We start from the raw sequence: 24,314 nt of genomic DNA, 5'->3' as shown, positions 1-24,314 counted from the left end.
TTCATAATTGCAAAAATGTGAATAGTCAAGCATTTATTACATGTATAAAAAATAATGGTATTTAGATGTCCTTTATATTTTACTGTTATTTATTGTATATACACCTATATTATTATATGTACTATGTCCATATTTGTTTTATAATAACTTGACCATTAAACCAGCCAAAACTTACTTCTATCTATTGAATAAAATTATGTTTTTAAAAACTCATTTTGTTATTTTCCTCACTAAATAAGGTTGCAGTGGTGATGACATCCGAATCAGAATGTCCTGTTTTCGAATTATGATGGGGGCTGAGAAGATCCATCAAGATTCTTTGAGGTTCTCCCTTTCCTTGGGCCGATGACTTTTGGGCTGACATACAAAAGTGTGTATAGTCAAAAGCGATGTCCTGTGTACAAATTTGTTGTGTACTTAAAAGATCCCACTGTCTGGGCACAATTCTCCCACTTACATTACCATTATGTTAGCTTCAAACGGTAAAATTTTGACCAGAATAAAACCTTTTACTGAACAGCTAATTCAAATAAAAAAAGTTAAACTGATGTAGCCTAATTTTAGAAGAATTATAATTTATAGGGTAACCCAACCAAAACAGTTTTTGGATGTATAAATTTGATACAATATACATCTCTCTACATTTAAAATTCTATGTCTGCAAACAGAGCCAATGTTAAACAGTTCAGAAAGTGAAAAAAATTAGAAAACAAACATAAGTAAGTAGAATGTAATGCACAGTGTATGTTGAAATAGTCTAATATCTGTATCCATCTAATTGAAACTGAATGTAGTTTTTCCCATTAATACTAACACATTACCTCATCAACTTAATTCTATACCTATTTCAAAGGCGTGGTTCCCCCTGGTCAGTGATGCGAGACAGAGGGCCTGACAAGGACAGCTGTCTAGTCATTTGGATGGGATGAAAAACTGAGGTCCCGTGTGCACGTAAAAGATCCCTTGACAGTTGGATTTCGATATAAGAGTAGGCCATAGTGCCGCTGTCCGGGCAAAATTTCCCTCATGGCACACTGTATGGCGTATGCCCGTCTTCATTAGGATGGGACAAAAAACCGAGGTCCAGTGTACACATTGGCATGCACGTAAAAGATCCCTTGACAGTTGGAATTCGATATAAGAGTAGGCCATAGTGCCACTGTCCGGGCCCAATTTCCCTCATGGCACACTGTATGGCGTATGTCCGTCTTCATTAGCCCAGTTTGGAGCAGAACAGTAGGACGTTAAATCCCATTCCATTTCATTTTTCCTAATTCAAAGAGGTCTTGCCCCAACTGTGTGTCTTTTGGACATCAATATTCACAACAAAACATGGTTGTTTGGTTTCAACAATTTTTAATAATCAAAAATTTTACTATTGATATCATTTATTAAAATTGGTCAAATTTCAAAATTTTTATCTGAAATTCTATTGCACATAATGGTCTTTTCAAAAATTATTTTATTATCTTAACTTTCAGGTTACAAATAATTGGATTACTGTTGATTCGTCTTCATAAGGTAACCAGGAAACCAGATATTTATCTTCACATAAATTGACTGACAACAAGAAACATAACATAAATATACCTTGATTTCAGTTCATCCTAATGAAGGGGCAATGCTGGGAAATTGCCTGGGGACCCCACGTCAATAGTGGGCCCATTCTAACCAATGTATGTTGTAACTTGCTGTACAGCAAGTTTTTTAATATTCAAACAAGTCTGATTTTGTTGGAAGTACCAATATAATAAATATATGTTTAAATTCATCAATCATTTACATTTTTATTCCTGTGAGTAGTTGTGTATAAATTACATGCATATAAAATGTATAGATATTACTATAATGAAAATATACATAGGGTACATTATATACTAGTAATAATAAATGTATATTACTTTTCTATATGACATAATTTATAATGACCGTAGTATGTAGGTTTAAAGGCACAATATTCCAGATTAAGAGGCAAATATGTTCCAACTATTACTAAAATTGATCCTAAGTAAGTTGTGGCTATCTAGGGGGGTTGGATGGCCGAATGGTTAGCACGTGCGTGCTGTATCATACGACCTGTCATTGAGTCAACTGGCGTGGTTTCGAATCCCCAGTTGTACGTGACAAGGAGTGGGGTCGCCTGTCCAACCTCGTGGGTTTTCTCCGGGTCCTCCGGTTTCCTCCCACTGCTAAAGACCCCTACGCGCAAGCGAATTATTGAAATAAAATTAAAACCATATGTTAGTCTGAAATGACCTAGTTTGTGTTGAGTGGACGTTAAACCTCATTTCTCTCTCTCTCTCTGTGGCTATCTAAAGTTCACATTAGTTTCTACCGATTTTGTGCTGCCATTTTGTCTCTCTCTAAGATTGCTAGTCAACTGGTGAATGATATTTCACTTCTATCCACAAACGTGGAGCTCAAGATGGCATCTAATCTACTTCTTACAATCTAAAAAAAACTTTTTGGAAGGCAGAATGTAGTTGAGGTAGAATGTTAAAACTTGGATGTAGATATTCATTAGGGGAAAATATAAAATTTGATTTGTCCATGCTATGGAACATGATAAGTGGGAGGATGAAACTTGATGAATAGTTTCATTGCATCAATACAGAGTTTGTATATGAACATTTTCCTGTAGATAAATGTGAAAGTAATTAATAAGTGTCATAGGTGGGGGACATGCTGGGGTTTTTTAAAGAGGGAAATTGATCACCGGCCTTTTGGTACATTGGGGCTTTAAAAATCAAAATTTGTAGTTATATTAAAATATCTATATAATACATAACAGAAACAAGATAATAACAATAAATATAGTTGGTAATTTTTGCCTTCTTTTACCAAACTTTAAGTAAAAATAGAGGGAGCAGACATTCCTATTGTGCAATTCAATAAATGATTATCAAATAATTATACATTTTTTGTGTTCTAAAACTATACAAAGATAATTGAAAATAGCAAAGTTGCTTCTGATATGTTTCTATGATATAAAAACTAGGTCTTTACGAGCCTATATATAATAAAAGCTTCTTTTGTAATGTTGCCTTTATTAGACCAGTCTTTACCGTGGGGGTCCACCCACACTCCACATCTAATATTTGATGCTTTTACCACAAAATGCATAATTCTTATGAAATCTCCCACATTCTGCCAGACTAAAAGCAAATATCATTTCTTTATTAGAAATTTGTCTGTATGTGACTGTATTGAAAATTTCTCAAGATATGAATTGAAACTACAGCTGTGCGTATATGTATATGCGATTTCCAAAAGATTGGTCTGTTCAACCAACAATATCTTCTAAACTATATAACATATTATAGATGTTTTAATAATTTTATATGAAATAGAAACCATTTATCCAGTTAAATGTAAAAAACAAACTATTTGTGTGATTTGTTACAAATATAGGTAAACAAGTGGTGCAGCCTTTTTCTAAACTAAATCCATAATGTCCTGATGCTCCATTTTAAGCAATAGGAATCATCTGCAAACTACGATATTATGAAAGGTAAATCTCTATTAGGTAGGAATATCAGTCCAATTATGGTTCAGTTCCATTCAGTATTTACAAAGATATATCAATTGAAATTTCATCGATCTATGCTAATTTTGTTTTCTAAATCAATTGTTAAATAATCAATCTAAGTACATAATAGCGTGGATTAAGCCGTGAGAAACTTTACATTTTATCCTCAAAAGCCAATGGCGCATTGGGACTTTAATAATTTGTGTTAAATAATACTTTGTATGAGGACAAAATAAGAATACTTAAAACATAAGCATTTTGGAGAAAAAGACGATAAACTTTAAAAATCTGTGTACACAAGTCAAAAAGGCAAATTAAACGTCTAGATAACTTGTCTGCGATATCACCTCGGTGGAAGCGGACGTAAAATACAACTAACTCATCATCATCATCGTCTAGATAACACAACTTCTTATCTAAACAAAACTTCTTATCTTTATAGCAAAATGTAAAATGAAAAGACTGTGTCTCTCTTGCGTAGATGTGGTTGATCTTATTTTGTAAGAAAATCTAATATAATAAACCTTGTTTTTTTTATCTGCACAAGTGGAAATTGCACTGTCATTGAAAATGTCTCCTCCCTTGCATTGTACACATACAGTAGAATCTGCATTAAGCAGCCACCCAAGGGAATTTTCAAGACTGACCCCTGAACGGGAGTGGCCTCTTAATAAAATCTCGGTGCTTTTTGTGCTGACATCAATTAAATATTACGCTTGGATGCATTGGAAGCAAACATCAATACTTGCATCGGTAAATTTGACGGTCGCTGAATCTTGCACCGAACGAAAATTCTTTGCTCAAATCTCGGACGTAACTTCTGTAAACTTGTCATTTTGTACCAACCTTCGATACTACTGTCTACCATTGTGATGCATTTGATAATGTTTATCCATATTGGGAAGAAAATCGATGAATTAATTTTATTTTATCAAAAAAGCACATGAACAAAAATCATTTCTTTTTACCTGATCAGTGGGGGTCCAGTTAATTAACTACTACTCACGGGATTAGCGTAGGTGTTATGAAGAACGACAAGTTGGTGTCATTCAACGATGGCCGTTGAATGGGCGATGTTTTGTTAAATTTATTAGTAAAATAATGACCGCTGGCCGTGTTAGAGGAGTGACCGTTGAATAAAGAGATGAAACAATGGAATTTTTAAGGGGGGAATTTATCGTGACGGCTTACAAGGAGATGTCGCTGAATAGGAGTGGCTGCTCATACAGATTCTACTGTAATAATAATCACATGTTAGTCTTAAATAAATGAGACTATAAAAAAGGCTATAAATCGAATGCTGTTAAAGATATGTTATCTTAGATTTACATAAAGAGCTAGCCATTCTCGCTATAACAGTTCTAAAATAGATAATGTAAAATGAATAATTTTCAAATTTCATTCAAATTACTATATTGTGAGTGAAGGTATTAGCCTTTGAATGTTTGACAAGACGTACTGGTTGTTCGAAGCTAAGTCTCGCTCCTCCATTTTTAAATTAAATCGAAATATGACTGAACCGTTCTAAATTAAATCGAAATATGACTGAACCGTTCTAATCTACTTGATATCGGAGATATCCGATGGCATCGAGAGTTGATTATGGTCTTGTTTTGTTAATAAATGTCTAATTAATAGTTTATATAACATTTTAGGCCTAAAGGAAGACCTGCAACAGGCAGATTTAGCTCTTGTATAATGTATGGTTAAACAGCTCCACTATTTGTGAGATCATAATAATTATAATGACTAGTTCTTGTTATAAACAACAGAAATTGTTGTTTATATTTATAATCATTCCAATACAAACATGCTGAATATTACATTCTCTCTCGTAGGATCTAACATAATGGACACTCTTGTTTAAAAACACAAAATTTGTGGAAAGCGTGACCTGAAAAAAATTGAAAATTTTAAACAATGAAATGTAACCAAATTTACTTTTTGCAGAAAAAATCATGGATATGATCAAGGAGTCAAATATTACAGAGGTCATGATGTTTTACTGATCAGAGATCTCAAATGTTTAAATTTGCGAAGGTGGGCAGAATTTTAAAAAAGTTCCCCCAAAAATACCTTTCCAAACCTTTTAAAGTGTTCTTACATCTATAACTTAAATAATATTTATTCCTTTCAATCACAACCCTCCTGGAGTCAGTTGGCTGAATTTCATTTTTGTCAGATGTTGGGTTACAAGCAACAAGCAAAAGACATGTGTCAATCAAAAAGACCTTACACCCTTCTTTGCTAAAATCATCATCATGGTTTAGGATATTCAAAAGCGTACAGATAGATCACTGAATGATCAAATTGTGATCTAGAAGTGATTTCCTCATATTGTGCTTATTGTGGAGTAGTTATAACAAGATTGCCATTCAGTCGGTTCTGAAACAAAAGCTCTGCTATACGATCTACTTACCACAATTATATATTATAACACCAGGTTCCATGTGAGATACAGTACAAGTTAACCTTTGACCACAACACGGACAATCTCTATAATAAACAAAAATTAAATTTATTATTTTTTTCAAAACTTACACCTACTGTTAGTAGATGTTCTTGTCTCAAGTACAAAAGATATTTATTTTAAAGAATTAGATAACACACCTTCGTATATCTGATTGTATACCCCAATGACATTCAGCATCTTCTAGACCAGGTACAATGGTGGTCCCAGCAGACGACAATCTGGAAAACTATAGTAAAACATATATCAATATCTGAAAGAGTCAGCGGTCACACTATGGCCATACAAAAAAAATATTCTGGTTCTCTCTCAGACAATCCTTACCAAAAATAAGATGTGGGAGGTTTTTTTTTTAATTTTGTATTTTTATTTTGTCAAAGGATCAGTACTGGGCTAAATGACTTCTCATAAACATTGCATTTCAACACAAGGCACTACATTTATCTCATCATGTTATTTAAACAGGGATGTGTGATTATCCAGTATCATTTATGATTGTCATTTATCAGGGTTGTGTACTTGATATACGAGCCTATGTCACAATTCAGGATTCATTCAAATATTTGTTTAGAAGCTACTCCCTGTAACAGGGTAAAACATTTATGTGTGTTATAATTTAAAATAAAAACAGGTAAAGCAGGATTATCGGAGAACCAAAATATTTTTTTATATGGCCTAATATTAAATTACTTAAATAGAAATAAGAAATTTCAATTGATATTAAAATATAAACATTATTGTTCTCACAGATGAATTTTGGGAAAGTTCACCTTATTGTTTGGAAAAAGAAGCATTCCTGTGTGGATCTGATGGGCTATATTCCCAAAATCGTAAGTCGATTAAAAACAAGATTTGTTACACAGCTTAGTGAAATAGAAGATCCTGGGGTTTCTGTAAAAGGTTCTTGCTAAAAAGATGCATAAGCATTTTGTATCAATTTTTATTTTGCTTCATCTAATTTTTGTCTGTCTTGAAAAGTTGAAAAAATACAATGATACCGCCTTATATAAGTGAAATAGATATATTATATAAAAAAAAACTTAAATGAAAGTTATACTTACATGTGTTTGGTATGTAGAAGAATCCGACTCTGTAGAAGATAGATTACTATATTTCTCTAAAGACACAGCATAATGGAGCTACAAACAATAAAAAATGATCATCATTCAATTACTTAATACATGGGGTATTAGAATACGAGAGAGAGAGAGAGAAATGGGGTTTAACGTCCACTCGACACAAACTAGGTCATTTTGGGACTAACATATGGTTTAATTTTATTTCAACAATTCGCTTGCGCATAGGGGTCTTTAGCAGTGGGAGGAAACCGGAGCACCCGGAGAAAACCCACGAGGTTGGACAGGCGACCCTACTCCTTGTCACGTACAACCGGGGATTCGAAACCACGCCAGTCGACTCAATGACAGACTTCATGATACAGCGCGCGCACGCTAACCATTCAGCCATCCAACCCCCCGTATTAGAATACAAAGGTATAACGATGACATATGTTATGATGTATATACATGTAGTATCCGCTACGGATTAATCTGTTTTTAGAATCTGAAGGCTTTTTTCTGCCCAACCTCCATACAAGTTAATTCAAATTCTTTCACAAGTCTTCTAATTTCATGGTCAGAGTAAGCAGAGAACGCTTACAGCTGGTCCCCGGATCCATTTACTGGATTTGATATTTTTGTTTATTGCTTGTAGTATGTGTGTAGTTCAAGTCTTGTCTGTAAGTTTATCATTTTGGTTTTGTCTTCCAGCACTTACTATTATATCTACACAATATTTACAGATTTCATGAAATCAGGTTTATACTATCTATGTAATATTAAATACCTGTGGCGCTACATGGTTGGGCTTTTTGGACCAAAGATATGTATTAATTTTCTCCAACATATTGTGCATCACATGACTGAAACACACAGATTATAAAGTTAGATATTTAGTCATTTTTTTATATTCAGTGTTAATGTTTTATCTAATTTATTTAGTAATTTAAGTAAAGTAAAGTAAACTTCTTAATTTTTTTAAACTAACATTTAATCGCACAGAATTCATCTCATGACTGATGTTATTGTAACCTATTTAGCTTGAAACAACAGTTGCCACTTTTCTGAAGCATGAAAACTCAAGAACTTGATCAGCAAAAGAAAACTATCACCATTCAATAATTGAAACAGCTGGTGATTGAAGTAGTGTGGAAGTAAAGGGACACTAAGGAACACCAGCAGGCCGTTCTATATATTTCCGGATGTAAATTATGTCTACCAACCTTTGTTGTTTTTGAGTAATGGCCTTCAAAATACATTTTTGGTAGAAATCATTGGATAATGTACCATCTTGTAGATCTAGGTCTTGCAACATTGATAATGCCATCTGAGAACCCAGATTATCCACTAATAGAAAAGCCAGATTTTCCCAAGTAAGGGTCCATTTAAAATCTGGAACTGGTGGTTTAGGTTTTTCTTTTGTCATAGATTTAAACTCATTTAACAAAAATCCCCATTCATCAAAATCTTGTGGACAGTAACCTATAAAAATAAATTATATTTCAAAATGTTTATGATACTGTTTTGTTCACCATGGCAACCATCTTGTCCTCAAGATAATAGTCTGATTAAAATACAGATTAAAAGTTTTGTTTGTAACCGTGGAGGGTAGTTAGGGGAGGGGGGTAAACTTTTGATGTCAGGATAGGTCAACTTTGACTGAATTACATAAACTATAAACTCTGCATACCTCCCTAAAATCTCGATTAAACAGACTATTTCATTGGTTAATCTTTTACATCAAAGGGAAGGCAATTTATTTAAAAATCATTCCAGATACCACATTTGTCAAAATTATATCAACAGAAATTTGAACTGTACAAATGAAAACGATTAGTGTTTTAATCAGATTTTAAAAATGATATCATACAGAAATACATTCTCAGGATATACTCAAAACAAACAGTTGATGATATTAATTGAGGAAATGATCTCTCTATCTTGTGGAGTTTTAGGGGGTACTTGATTGTGAATCCAGAATATTTCGAATTGATAACATTACAATGGAGTGACTTAGAATTCAGTCCTGTCGCAGGTCTGCCAATCCTGATAACTGTTGAAGTGTTAGTACAATATAATCAAATATATTGAATAAGTTTCAGCTGTCATTGTTGGTAGAAAGATTTTCTTGCTAAGACATTGCTTGCTTAGTAGTGTAAATTCTTTTTAACTCAATTTTCACTATTCCTGGGAGTGAGAGAATTCAAAAATAGAATAATCAATCGGCTAAACCTATGGTAATTTGTCTATAGGTGTTTTTAGGTGAAAGCTATTTGTTACTTACCATATGGATGTAAAGATGAAAGTAAATCTTTATCTCCCAACTGACAAATTAATATTAATATATCTTTCCATTCCTTTCTCTTCTCTAATAACTTAATACATCCAAACCAATATCTATAGTAGACCAATACAAGCACATTAATATACTTTTAAATGTTATGAATTAAGAATTGAAATTACAGAGAGTTAAGCACATTAATATACTTTTAAATGTTATGAAATAAGAATGGAAATTACAGACAGTTATGTCACTGAGGGTTAGAAGGAATTGGAGTGCAACATCCCATCAACACAAATGGGTTATTTTGGAACTAACATATTGTTTATTCTTTATTTCAAAAATTAAATTTCAAGAACTCGGAGAAAACCCTATAATAGGCAGGATTACCCACTCATTGTCAGGAACAATCATGGGGTCACTTTTATTTAAATTATTAGTTTGCTTGTATTGGGTCAATAGTGGGAGGAAACTGGAAAACCTAGAGAAAACAGGTAGATGAATCTACTTCTGGTCACGTACAAGACTGGTACCAAAACCACAAACACTTGACTTAATGACAGACCTTATGATCTCAAGTACCCATATTAGACCAATCCTTTGATGACCTTGAACCCAATATCATTAAGAAGAACTTACTGAATAAAATCGTTCGTCTACTTTACGAAGACACATACACATACATAAGGCACCTGTCACAGATTTTGACAAGTACAAATCATCACACAACTTAAAGCGAGAATTTCATATTTTCTAAGAAAGTCAAAACATAATTATTTCTATGTCTTTTGCTCAATAGGTTGTCAACTCACTATTATACGATCATTGGTATCATTCTCAAAATTAAAAATCATTCACCCCGGAAATAATAACACAATTACCTCCCTTGTTTTTCTATTCCACCCCATGGAATAGTTATCTTCAAATGTTTGAATTTGAGGTTGAAAATGATATTTTTGCCAATTTCTCAACTGGCAATAGTGAATTATAGGATTAATAGGATTATTCTTTAACAAGGTAGGAATGTTTATAGATACCATCTATTTTAAGGCTTTATTTTAGTACAAATTGTCCAGGGATGTGTATATAACATTATTATCCTCCAAGAGTCAGACTGATATATTATTACCCTGATTATATCTCTATTCTGTAGTGCTGGATTACCACAAAGTCTTGTTAGAATTTAGATTAATTTACCTACCCATGTTTTTTACAAACTTTTAAAGCTTGTACTTCTTCTTCTGCTTTGATCAAATTAAGTACATTATTTATCATCTTTTGATGTGGCCATTTAATTAGATGGCTTCCTGGACAAGGACTATACCAAAAAAAAGATAAAGTTAACAAATTCCTATAAACTATACACTTGTAACAAAATAAAATTGTGGATTTAATTAAGTTTAACCCTTTAGCACTTGGTACATGTAAATATTGACCACCAGTTCCTTAAAGACAATAATAGAAAAGTGATATATTTCACACCAGAATATTCCTAGACAGCCCAAAACTACTGTTCAATTATATCAGTTTGGGTCAGTTTGAGGAGCACTAGTTTAGGCAATCCAAAGGGTTAATGTGTTAATTTGCTTTGTGAAGTGTGTAGCTGTCTACATTTAAAAGCTTTCTATCTGTAGACTTAATTTTTGAACAAAAAAAAATCCACATATAAAACTCAATGAAACCGATCATTTTATTTTTAAACCAGATCAAAGAGGAGTGGCTATTTCAATCTACATCGCATAATGTGATATCAATATCATGATATTTTGGACATTGTAAGCTAGACATGGAAATGAAATGAAATGAAATTGGGTTTAATGTCCTACTGTTCTGCTTCGAACTGGGCTAATGAAGACGGGCCTTACAGTGTGCTATGAGGGAAATTTTGCCCGGACAGTGGCACTACTGCCTACTCTTATATCGAATTCCAACTGTCAAGAAATCTTTTACGTGCACGCCTATGTGTACACAGGACCTCGGTTTTACGACTATCCAAACAACTAGACAGCTGTCCTTGTCAGGACCTCTGTCCTGCATCACTGATAAGGGGGAACCACACTGGAAAATCTGGATGAACTTTCTTGGCCAATGCAGGGATCGAACACCTGACCTCCAGGCTAGCGAGCCAGTGTCTTACCCACCTAGCCAACGTGATCCGCTGCTACACTTAGAAGAATAGTTACAAGTAAGAACCAACCTGTTAATTTCTACTTGATCTATTCTAGTCATCAAACAATTTAAAAATTCTAACTTTACGTGAGAATGATGACAGATTGATTGTAATGTCTGTAATCTATAAAATAAAACAAAACAACATTATATTTGTTGTCAATAAATTTGATTATGATTGAACATTGATATGTTTATTTAACATGTAGATAACAGGAACCCACTATATGTATAACCAATTTGATCACAGTTAAAATACCATTAACTTTATTTATAAAAATGTTGTCTATACACAGAAACATTTATCTCATGTCTATATCAGAATAGATTTCCATTTTTGGTCTCATTTTATCAAAGATGTAATATTTATGGATGGTTTATTTGAGAGGCCTGTTATTAAGTTGGATGGATAGTTAATAATATGATATATAAGGACTGTTTTTATGTTGAATGGATAGTTAATAATATGATATATAAGGACTGTTATTAAGTTGGATGGATAGTTAATAATATGATATATAAAGACTGTTATTAAGTTGGATGGATAGTTAATAATATGATATATAAAGACTGTTTTTATGTTGAATGGATAGTTAATAATATGATATATAAAGACTATTATTATGTTGGATGGATAGTTCATAATATGATATTTAAAGACAGTTTTTATGTTGAATGGATAGTTAATAATATGATATATAAAGACTGTTATTATGTTGGATGGATAGTTCATAATATGATATATAAAGACTGTTTTTATGTTGAATGGATAGTTAATAATATGATATATAAAGACTGTTATTATGTTGGATGGATAGTTAATAATATGATATATAAAGACTGTTTTTATGTTGAATGAATAGTTAATAATATGATATACTAGCAGGATACCCAGCTTGGCTCGGGGGTCATAACTCCGAAACCGGAAGTGGTAGACTAACGCCACCTGGCCTATGTTACTCCCCGGTCCGAGCTACCCCTATACCCCAAATTTCAGACTCGGGCCAGACCTAGTGTAGCCGCCAACCCCGAACAGACCGGCTTCGCTCGGGGGTCATAACTCCAAAATCGGAAGTGGTAGACTAACGCCACCTGGCCTATGTTACTCCCCGGTCCGAGCTACCTCTATACCCCAAATTTCAGACTCGGGGCAGATATAGCCGCCAACCCCGAACAGACAAGACTTCGCTCGGGGGTCATAACTCCGAAACTGGAAGTGGTAGACTAACGCCACCTGGCCTATGCTACTCCCCAGTCCGAGCTACCCCTATACCCCAAATTTCAGACTCGGGCCAGACCTAGTGTAGCCGCCAACCCCGAACAGACCGACAGACAGACCGACAGACAAACGACAGTCACAAATATATATATAGATAAAGACTGTTATTATGTTGGATGGATAGTTCATAATATGATATTTAAAGATTGTTATTACGTTTGATAGATAGTAAATAATATGATATATAAAGACTGTTTTTATGTTGAATGGATAGTTAATAATATGATATATAAAGACTGTTATTATGTTGGATGGATAGTTCATAATATGATATTTAAAGATTGTTACTACGTTTGATAGATAGTAAATAATATGATATATAAAGACTGTTTTTATGTTGAATGGATAGTTAATAATATTATATACTATTCAAAAAAAGTAGGGGATATTTGATTTTTAAGTGTTATTAAAGTCACCTAATGAAACTGACGAAGAAACAAATGACAAAATGAAATGAAGTTCACATTCATCGATTTATTCCAAATGATCGTTAGACTAAGTAATGCACAGACTGACCATTATAAGGGTAAAATGATACCCGGGGTCAAACAGCAAAGTTACCACAGCATCACAACCAAGTCAGTAACGGGTAAATCCTCCTCTGTTTGCCAAACAAGCATTGATCCGACGTGGCATACTCCTAATGAGACGTCTAAGGTCATTTTGGTCCAGATTGTCCCATTCCTGTTGCAACGCAGCAGCAAGTTCTTGGACATTGGCAGGACGTTGTTGATGTTGACGTAACCTCTGTCCAAGCATGTCCCAGACATGCTCGATGGGGGAGAGGTCGGGACTCAGTGCTGGCCAAGGTAATGTGGTGATGATCTGTTGTTGGAGGTAACCTGTAACGATCCTGGCCCTGTGACATCTTGCGTTGTCATCCTGGAAGATGAAACGGTGGCCATGACGTCGTGCGACCGGCACAACATGGACTGCCAAGATGTTGTCCCGGTAGTACTGGCCTGTAACACGCCCTGCAACAACATGTAAAGCCGTTCTTCCAGCAACAGTGATGCCTCCCCACACCATAACAGAACCACCCCCAAATCGATCATGTCTGATGACGTTAACGTCTTGGAAGCGCTCGTTTCGACGACGCCACACCCTCCTACGTCTGTCCAAAAAATCAACAGTGAACCTTGACTCATCTGAAAACATCACATTGCTCCAGCGTCGATTATCCTAGTGTTGACGATCCCTACACCAACGACGTCTTGCCTGAATGTGATGATCTCTCAAACAAGGGATCACGCGAGGACGTCGGGCGCGAAGGTGACCCCTATGCAGTCGATTCCGAATCGTCTGGCCACTCACTCTCACACCAGTGTCTGTTTGAAGACGAGCGCTGATCTGATTTGCTGTGATGACACGATTTCTCAAGGCCAAGGTACGGATAAATCGATCCTGGGCTTGAGTTGTCGCCCTTGGTCGACCTGAGCGTGGTCTGTCCTGTACAGATTGTGTATCACGGTATCTGGACCATAGCCTGCTTATGACAGACTGAGAAACATTCATCGTCCGCGCCACAACCGCCTGTGTTGTGCCGATCTGTAGCATGCCAAGGGCACGTAACCTTTCATTTTGGGTAAGCCGACGCATATTAAAATTTGTTTTCTGGTCACTAAAACAATTAAACTGATGTTTCCACCCTGGAATTCAATGCCACAATGACTGTAACATTCAAAGTCAGAGTCGTGCAAATCTTGGGTTGGACCCCCATGATGATCCCAAGCATCACCTGCATTCCATGCGGTAGCTATTGGTGCGTTTGGGCGTCACATGTAACTGGAAATATTTCTTCTGTTAGGTTCTATAGTGACTTTTTTCGTAGTCATTTGCATATTTTAGTATTATGCCCCCAAAATCAAATATCCCCTACTTTTTTTGAATAGTATATATAAAGACTGTTATTATGGTGGATGGACAGTTCATAATATGATATTTAAAGATTGTTATTACGTTTGATAGATAGTATAAAATAATATGATATATAAAGACTGTTTTTATGTTGAATGGATAGTTAATAATATGATATATAAAGACTGTTATTATGTTGGATGGATAGTTCATAATATGATATTTAAAGATTGTTATTACGTTTGATAGATAGTAAATAATATGATATATAAAGACTGTTTTTATGTTGAATGGATAGTTAATAATATGATATATAAAGACTGTTATTATGTTGGATGGATAGTTCATAATATGATATTTAAAGATTGTTATTACGTTTGATAGATAGTAAATAATATGATATATAAAGACTGTTATTATGTTGGATGGATAGTTCATAATATGATATTTAAAGACTATTATTAAGTTGATGGATTGTTAATAATATGATATATAAAGGCTGTACATACATGAAGATTGATAGTTCATAATATGATATATAAAGACTGTTATTATGTTGGATTGATAGTTAAAAATATGACATATAAAGACTGTTATAATGTTAGATGAATATTTAATTATATGATATATAAAGACTGTGTAATTACCTCATGTATTCTGGTGAATTATTATATCGTAACATGATATATTTAATAAAGTATTGTTGTGTAGGTTTCTCATGATATCTACATAGGTTTAAAATGTCTAATGACGATACATAGTCTGGAACATCCATACCAAATTCACAACATTTATAAGGACTTGTAGCAAAAATACTGAAAAATAAATCCAAAATACTAAAACACAGAGGCTGTGAGGTGATCATAGAATAAATTCTTTTTTAAAAATGATAAAGTATGACTGAAGAGTTATTTTCCAAACTTGATAAATTGGAACCGTCTCTTTTTTTCAGAATAATCTATAAAATAATTCCAAAAGTATGTACCATTTGTAAGTACAAATGAAATATAGTTTTAATTTGATGCACAATATACTTTATTATATGATGCATAAAGAACAAAATATTATTACCTTGAAAAATGACCAAGAAAGGCATCTTTATTTCTGAGTATTCCTGATCTTAAATGATCTAAGGCACTATTGACATCTTGTTTACTGAGATAAAATGTTATGGGATCTCCTTTACCTAACTCTGAAAAACATAATATATAATATACATTTGTGCTGTATATATAAAAAAAAATAAATTTGCTTACAACATATAAGTAGGAAAACGTATATTATATTATAATTAAAACACCCTTAAATTCTGTAGAAAATAAAATGAATACTCAGAAAACAATATATTATCCAGTATATGAGGTCAACTAAAAGCTGCCAATCATTTTTTGAAAGGATTCCGACTCCCTTTTAATTAAAATATTTCCACCTTTTTCATAGAAATAATTACGTCAGTGCACAAGGTCTTTGACATCAATTATTTTATCACTCATTTATCGCGTTTTATTTTTGTTATAAAACAGAAAATATATTGATTTTATCCGACTTCATTTAAAACATTAATTTTTAGTTTGACATTGTTAGGCACCATAGTATTATGAAGAAATAAATTTGAGTCATTAATTACTGAAATATTACCTTGACAACAATGGATTAATGCCAGCCATGTTTCATATAAAATACCATCCTGATTCATCAAAAACTTTCGGATATCTTTGGTTGATAAAAAACAAAAATAACATTCAACAAACTGGGCCAATTCTTTGTCTAAATGTTCTAGATCACTAACATTAAGACTTGATGCAGTATCATTCTTTGATTGTTCACCTAAAGACTGGTCATCGTGTATACTGCTCATAGCATTTGACTCCTTTTCTTGACATATTGTACAAGTGTCACTGATATCACAATGTCTGCATGTTGAATTTTCTACATTAGCAATGACATGGTTACTATCTACATTACTATCACAACTCTTATTTGGAAGTTTATCATTTTCTACACTGTTATCACAACTTCTTACAGGATTCTTATTAAATAGTTTGCCATCATTGCTAGTAATACTGTTGGTTTGTTTGATACTATCTAAATCACAAATATTCTCATCACCATTGTCAATATCACAGTTATTTATTTCACTATAAAAACTTGATTTCTGTTCATTATCTACACTAACGATATCAATCTCATTATCTACACTACTGATATCAATCTTATTATCTACACTACCGATATCAATCTCATTATCTACACTACCGATATCAATCTTATTATCTACATTATCACAATCAATGTTTTTACTATCCTTCCAATTATCACAATCTTTAGAATTAGGACGAATAAATTTGGATATGTTACCATGGATACAACTTTGGAAACACAACAATGTTAGTTCAGAAACCTGAGTGAAAAGTTCGGAATCTAAATTAAAAGGATCTGATATGTTATATTGGGTCTGACATTTTGGACTCCCTGAGCAGTCGCAATTATCAGAGCTGCTATGTAACTGATTATCTATTTTTCTATCTTTGGTATTACCAGATGAGCTTTCTATTGTTTGATGCTTAGTTTTATCTACCTCTTTATCGGTTTTATTCAACCACATTTCTAATTTTTCTAAAGTTCTAGAATTATCTACATTCTCTTCCAAATCTACATCCGACTCGGAATTTTCTACAAATATTTCAGAATTATCTTCATTTGTAACTGAGTTATCTTCAAGTGATTCAGAAAACCTGGCATGGATTTCATTCTCCTCACTGTTTTCCTCATTTATCTCCAAATCTGATCCATTTCCTTCGTCCTCACTGCTTGTCTGATGTTCATTAGAATCCATATTTTCAGGAACTCTCACAGTTTTCTCACTCTCTTCAATATTTTCCGTTTGCTCTGAGGTTCCATTTTCTTTTCTTGCTTTCAAATCTAATTCATTGTGTAATCTTTGTAGGGTGGAATTTAAGGTTGTAACCCAGGCCTCTAAAGTTTTCTTTAATTCTCTCGGATTCAGTATGACTTCCACATCTTTTAGTTTGGCATTAGTTCTGGTTGTCATGGTTTCCAGTTCTGATATATCAGTTGTAGGTTGTTTTTTCACATCTGCTAGTTTTTCTGTCGCTGCTGTTATTTTCTTGGCTTCCACTATTTTTTCTATGGAACTGCTTATCTCCTGAAGATAAAATTTATCAAGATATTTTATTTTATCAAAGTATGCTAGATTCTAAATTTAAATATCAACAACGAAAACACTGTTTACATTCAACATGGAGATCAAAAATATCCAATCTACTAGCAAGTGGCAAAGAAGAAGTTTCAAAACTCATTTAACAAAGATTCTTCATGTTTGTTGAGATGACAAAGGAAAGACTAATTTCAATACACATTTTCATTCTCTTGCATAAAATACACAGTAGTATTGTAATCAGTGGTATAACTAAACATCATACTTCATACCCCGGAACATTACAATAATTAGATGTACATGAAGTTGATAATAGAACAATAATGTCATTATCTGTTATATATGTTGTTGCTTAATTATTAGTTAGCTTACAAAACATGGTTCATTTTCTACAAGAGTCAGTTTAATTCTGTCATGCATTAACTAATCTGAGGTTATGTTGTACAAAAAAGTACATGGTATTGAATATTAAATGAAATGAAAAGGGGTCTAACTTCCTATTTTTCTGCTCCATCCAGGCTAACAATTATGGGCATACCTTACAGTAGCGCTACGGCCTACTCTTAGTTCGAATTTCCAGCTGTCAAGGGTTCATTACATACACGCCAATGTGTACACGGAACCTCGTTTTTTGGGCCATCTAAATGACTAGACATTGTCCTTGTCGGCTGTCCATCCACACCACTGACAGGGGAAATCACGCGGAAAACCCAGAGGAACAGGTTTCTGAGCCAGCGCTTTACTCACTGAGCCAGTGCTTTACTCACTGAGCCACCGCGGCTCGGAATATTAAATCACAGGACAGCATACTCTTCTATATTTAATGTGCTAAAATCAAACAATTACTAAAAGCATACAAATATCTTTTAACAAAATTTGGCATCCATGTGCACATAAACGACTATAGAAAGATACAATGAATATTTACCTCAGTTTCCACGACAACATTATGTAGGTTTTGATCAAAGACATTTGGTGATTTAGACAAGGAGCTTTTATCTTTCATAATCTTAATAAATGTTTTACCTTTCTTTATTTTCATTGCTAAACTGCAAATCAAACAAATAAATGACTATAAATAAAAACCATTTAAAGTTTATTTGGCACAAGAAAACTGTCGGAATACCTTATCTCAATAAGAGAAATGAGGTTTAAAAAATCCTACGTTTCTGCACCAACAGGAATATCCATGCTAGTTATTAGGAGGGAAATTTTGCCTGAATTAGGGTTATTTTACTTAATGCCAATGTGTACACTGAACCTACAATTTTTTGTCCCATCTGAATGACTAGATGCCATTTCTTGTCAGGCGTACGTCCTGTGCCTCTGTCCTTAGGAAATCCTTCTGCCAACATTGGATAAAACCTGGGACATCCTGATTAGCAAAGAAGCACCTTACCCATGATGTCACATGACTCCCCAATCCCAATAAATAACTTATAAAATGTGTTATATATCAATATATAAGAATGATTCTGAATTCATGTATCCCATATTCCGCAGAAGTGATTACATTGCCGCTGTCCGGGCAAATTTAGCTCAGATGTACTTGCCATTTGATGAACAATCCAGTGTTGACAAGAAGTCCAATAATTATATATATATACATTACATATTCTACAGTAACTATACATACCTATCTTTGACAGCTGATAAAGATACTCTAGGGGACTGTGACAACCCTCCAACAGGACTATTACTAGACCGCTTTGATGGACTTTCATTTGGTGAGGATTCTCTACCAAACGTCTGAATCAATTCGTCTGAATTAGAAGTTAATCCACTGAGAGATAATCTCTTAATCAAGGGCGGAACAATTTCAACTTCTCTTGGAGCAGAAGACAATTCCTCAGTACTTTTTACAGATATGTTGTCAGCTTCTAATGTCTTCTCTTCATTTGTAATATCTTCTATACTGCCAAGAGAAACCGTGTCTCTTTCTTTTATTTTTAGTTTACCTTGACTTCTGCTATTGTCATCTATTACAGGTATGCTCATCGATCTATTGGTTTTAAATTCTGTAGTTAACAAAAGGTAAACATACAAACTATATACAAATTATGGAAACTAAGGCCATACAAACAATTTGATGCTGGAAAGAGTTACTTTTAGTTTGAGGGTTTGTATTTTGTCACTGGATCCCTGGACAAAATGACTTATTATAAAAATACACATTTCAAGTCAAAACGGGGGAAGAGAGAAAATGGGGTTTAACGTCCACTCGACACAAACTAGGTCATTTCGGGACTAACATATGGTTTAATTTTATTTCAATAGCTCAATCGGAGAAAACCCACGAGATTGGACAGGCGACACTACTCCTAGTCAAGTACAACCAGGGATTCGAAACCACGCCAGTTGACTCAATGACAGGTCTTATGATACAGCGCGCACATGCTAACCATTCGGCCATCCAAAACCTATTCTATATCTTATTATGCTTTTCATAGGAATGTATGATTAAAAACCCCACACATGGTCAGGCAGGTCACACTACTGTCACATACATGCCTGGTATTGAATCAATGACTGGCATATATCGTCACATTTTATCTGATATTTTTAAGTATTGGGAAAAATGTGTTCGAAATTTGCATTCTGTTGTTATCTCTGAGGCCATCAAATAATTTATGTAAATGGCGTTCCATGTCCTGATCTATATGTATGAAATATTAAATCACAAATAAATGTTATTATTTGATGGCCACGCAAGATACAGCAACATTTTGCAAGAGATGGACAGAGAATGAGCTAAAAAAGTAATGTGATTTTTTGTACAAGCAGGGGCCATAATCCAGGAAGTTATGGTCCAATATGTGCCAATATCGAAAGGAACCGAGATCTTTGGGTTATAAATATACATTTCAAGTTTCATTAAAATCGGATCAAAATTGTGACTTCTCTCTAGAGGGTCCACAACCTAGATATACCATACCTTTACACTATTTGCATATAACGAGCGGCCATTTTGTAGGGAAATTCAAACTCGATCATCATGGTGTAACGGTGATATATTTGAACGTTTTTTTTTTAAATCAGATAAAAATTGTGACCTTTAGGGGGACCATGCAATTTTTCGTACAATCAGGGGCCATAATCCAGGAAGTTGTGATCCGATAAGCGCAAATATTGAATGGAACTGAGATCTTTGGTTTATAAACATACATTTCATGTTTCATCTAAATCGGATAAAAATTGTGACCTCTAGAGTGTGCAAAAGCTAAAAATGTTATTGTTCATACAATCAGGAGCAATAATCCATGAAGTTTTGATCCGATACATGCTAATATCGAAAGGAACCAAGGTCTTTCGGAGATAAACCTATATTTCAAGTTTCGTCAAAATTGGATAAGAATTGTAACCTGTAGAGTGTCCGAAAACAAATTGTGGACATACGTCCAGACGGACGGATGGACAGGGGCGCTGACATTTTACGTCCACATGAAAATGCCAGGTATAAAAATATCAGATTCAATGGTTTGCGAGAACAGTGATGATATATGAGTCTTTAGATATCAGTCTATTAATGGAAAGATTCTATATGGAATGTAACTTTAGGGTTTTATCCAAAGATTATAAAAATTATCTCAACTTTACCTTTCTTTCTCAGTCTGGATTTAGAACTGCCTGAATAAAAATGGATTTTGAATATTAGGTGAAAAATATTTTGTCCACAGCAAACGAGTGAAACATTAATTATCAATTATCGCATGAAACGCTTGCCAAATAAAATTGGACTGGATTTTTCAGAACTATTAATCGTGTATGTTTTGTTTTATTTAAAAAAAATACAAATTTATTTTATGGTGTAGTATTGGTTTGTTTTTGTGTTTTGAATTACATATATATGGGGGCACTGTAATCTTTTCAATGCAAAAGGCTTCAAAGGCCTTAATCCGACCTGGGAGTTGATACATACAATACATTGTTTTATCTACTCTAAATAAAAAAAACCAAATTAATGACGTACCTGTATTTTGTGGTTGTGTTAAATCTATTTCCATGACTTTTCGTCGTCTAATATTTTTTCTCATTGGTTGATCAACTGCTTGTAAAATTGGCTGTGGATCTGTGGCTAAAATATAGAATTGTACACAAGGATCGAATTAGAGATCATTTTTTTATAAAGTAGTTTTCAGTATAATGTTGTAGGAGTCCTGCAACTCATGGTTGCTTGATTGTATATGACTAACATGGTCATACGGGTTTCTCTGGGTTCCTGATGAGTACAAGTAAATTATTGAAAAATAGATATGGAAGAGTTTCCCTTGGTAAATAGGCTATTGTATTTAGGAATTAACATTACCTTGTAAATACTTTCGAAGCCTAACTCAATGAAGCTACTCCTTGTGCTTGTTTATTATAAATAGGGTCCTAATAGAAATAACCGCTTCCTTAAGATCTAGCTTACGTTTTTGTTCTTTATAAAAAAAAAAAAATCCTTACCTTTTTTAGCAACAGACGGATATTTAGATATTCCAATGTCTGTCTGCTGTAAAGCAAGATGTTCATTAGTAGCTCCCTGCCCTCCCTTAGATTCTTCATCTTTACTTTTTGTCAATACAGATTCCGTCTGCTCTACTGTAGTTCTACTATCACCAGCACTGTTCAGATGATCTGTGGCTTGTTTTTGTTCAGATGGTAAAATATCAGCTGATATGATTTTAACCACATTAGTCTCATTTACGGTTTCAGTAACTTTTCTGTTGTCCACTGAAGTTTCAATTGTTTTGTGGAAATCTTCCTGTCCATGTTTAATACTTGTTTCCGAGTTATTATTGTGAACAAATGATTCAGTATTTAGAGTAATATCTTCTCTAGTTACCTGGGGTTTATTTCTACTTTCAGTATCTAAATCATCTTCAGGTTTTTCAACATCTAATTCACTTTGAATATTTTGAATAGTATCACCAATGTTTTCAAGTACCAATTTATTTAAATCATGTTCCTTAATTTGTGGCTTTTTATCATCTTTATCTGGTGCAGTAGCTGAATGTTCACTACTTTGACTATGAAGATTTGTGTTTCTATCAGAGTTGACATTCTGGACATCTTTTATTTGATCCGAAGACTTGTTAACGCCACTTACACTGGGAGTATTTGATGCCTTTTGTATATATCCTTTTTGAGAAATAGAATTATCAGTGCTTTGATTATTCAACAGTTTATCTTTGATTTGAGTATTAGAGTTAACGCCTTTATCTTGCTGTTCCTTAACAATTGCTCCAGACGATACCATCAAGGCTTCAGTTACTATTTCAGATTTGCTGGATTTGTCCAATTTATTGACGTCCATTGATGTTACATGTAAGTCACTGTTTACAGCTGCATCCAATGATGAGATACTGCTTGTTTCACTAATTGACTGATTAGCATCATTTGTTTCACTTAATTTGTCCTGATTCGGAATAGACGGAGAATTCATCATTAGTTCCTGCAAATCCACCAAACTGGCAACCAATGTTGTATCATCAAACTTTTTCACACTTTCTATTATATTTTGCAAAGTTTTTAAAGGTAGGTTTTTCGATATATATTCAAGATTATTTTGCTTAAAATTTATTAGAACCAATCCGGCCAAAAGTGAGTGTCTTCTGCTAACTAACTGAGAGATACAAGTTTCTAACTTTAACAAATGAAGATGGGTAATATTTTGATTTTGATGAAATATGTAGATTTCATTACCATACACAGAAACATCCTCTATATCTGTAATGTAAGAAAGCAGAAAATACAAAATAATGGGAATATTTCTGCTAAAAATCAGACCTCTATAAAATCAGAACACCATAATACACAATATCTTAGCATCATAACATAACTTAACAGTGATAGTATTTATCTTCAATATCTAAGCATCATAATATAACTCTAACATTGATAGTATCAACATGACCATACATTTAATACCTGAACACCATAATATAACTTCAACTTTTCCATAATAAATATAAGTGAATCATAATACAACTAATCTTAAATATCCTAGCACCTTAATATATAACTTTAACATTGATAGTATTACTTTACCTTTAATATCTGAGCACCATAATATAACTTTAACATTGATAGTATCAAATATATATAAACCTGTAGAACACCATGTTAATATATACTGACTGAAAATAAAATAACACAATTCTATCATTGTTTCTAACTTTGTACAAAATGTAAATAATCAAAAAAAACTGGACACTTGGAATCTAGTTTAAAGGGACAATAACACTCTTGCTAGCTTGAGAGCCCCAGAAAATAAAAAATAGCCTAATTCTAAGTACTAGATGTGTTCGTGTCCTACCTGTTGTGTAAATTATCCATTAAATACTATTTACTTGTTCAAAGGGTTCAAAAATATTTTTAAATCCAAGTCACATTTGAAAAGCTTTACGTCAGGCTTTTCAAATCATTTAGTTGATTTTTTCCAATTTTTTAAATTAGGTGTGTTAACATGAAATTTGTATCATAAATTAATTGGAATATTGTAAATTAGTAC

The 24,314-nt window shown here is 33.5% G+C and overlaps 1 protein-coding gene across 1 annotated transcript; it reads right to left on the bottom strand.

Annotated features, from left to right (window-relative positions):
* Positions 1–1,336: 1,336 nt before the first annotated feature.
* On the bottom strand, positions 1,337–24,044 carry LOC126823207 (uncharacterized). Its single transcript, XM_050551859.2, has 18 exons — positions 23,852–24,044; positions 22,268–23,530; positions 21,792–21,896; positions 21,419–21,448; positions 19,458–19,839; positions 18,750–18,870; positions 16,282–17,809; positions 15,715–15,835; positions 15,291–15,458; positions 11,536–11,631; positions 10,540–10,656; positions 9,342–9,454; positions 8,281–8,539; positions 7,845–7,920; positions 7,061–7,138; positions 6,140–6,228; positions 5,949–6,025; positions 1,337–5,423 (listed from the first exon to the last, which is right to left on the bottom strand). Exons 1-18 carry the CDS (start codon positions 23,967–23,969, stop codon positions 5,371–5,373), a joined length of 4,794 nt encoding a protein of 1,597 aa, XP_050407816.1. The 5' UTR covers positions 23,970–24,044; the 3' UTR covers positions 1,337–5,370.
* Between the last annotated feature and the right edge of the window lie 270 nt (positions 24,045–24,314).

The sequence above is a fragment of the Patella vulgata genome, chromosome 6, assembly GCF_932274485.2.
Source record: "Patella vulgata chromosome 6, xgPatVulg1.2, whole genome shotgun sequence".
Lineage (NCBI taxonomy): Eukaryota > Metazoa > Mollusca > Gastropoda > Patellidae > Patella > Patella vulgata.
This window is presented reverse-complemented; position numbering and strand designations above follow the sequence as displayed.

Bases quoted from the DNA above. Each gene is read 5' to 3' on its own strand.
- LOC126823207 (XM_050551859.2), bottom strand. From the start codon at position 23,969: ATGATAGAATTGTGTTATTTTATTTTCAGTCAGTATATATTAACATGG. The intron at 23,531-23,851 runs GTAAAGTAATAC...CTTACATTACAG, and splicing joins ATGGTGCTCAGATATTAAAG to ATATAGAGGATGTTTCTGTG. The intron at 7,139-7,844 runs GTATTTAATATT...TATTGTTTGTAG, and splicing joins CCAACCATGTAGCGCCACAG to CTCCATTATGCTGTGTCTTT.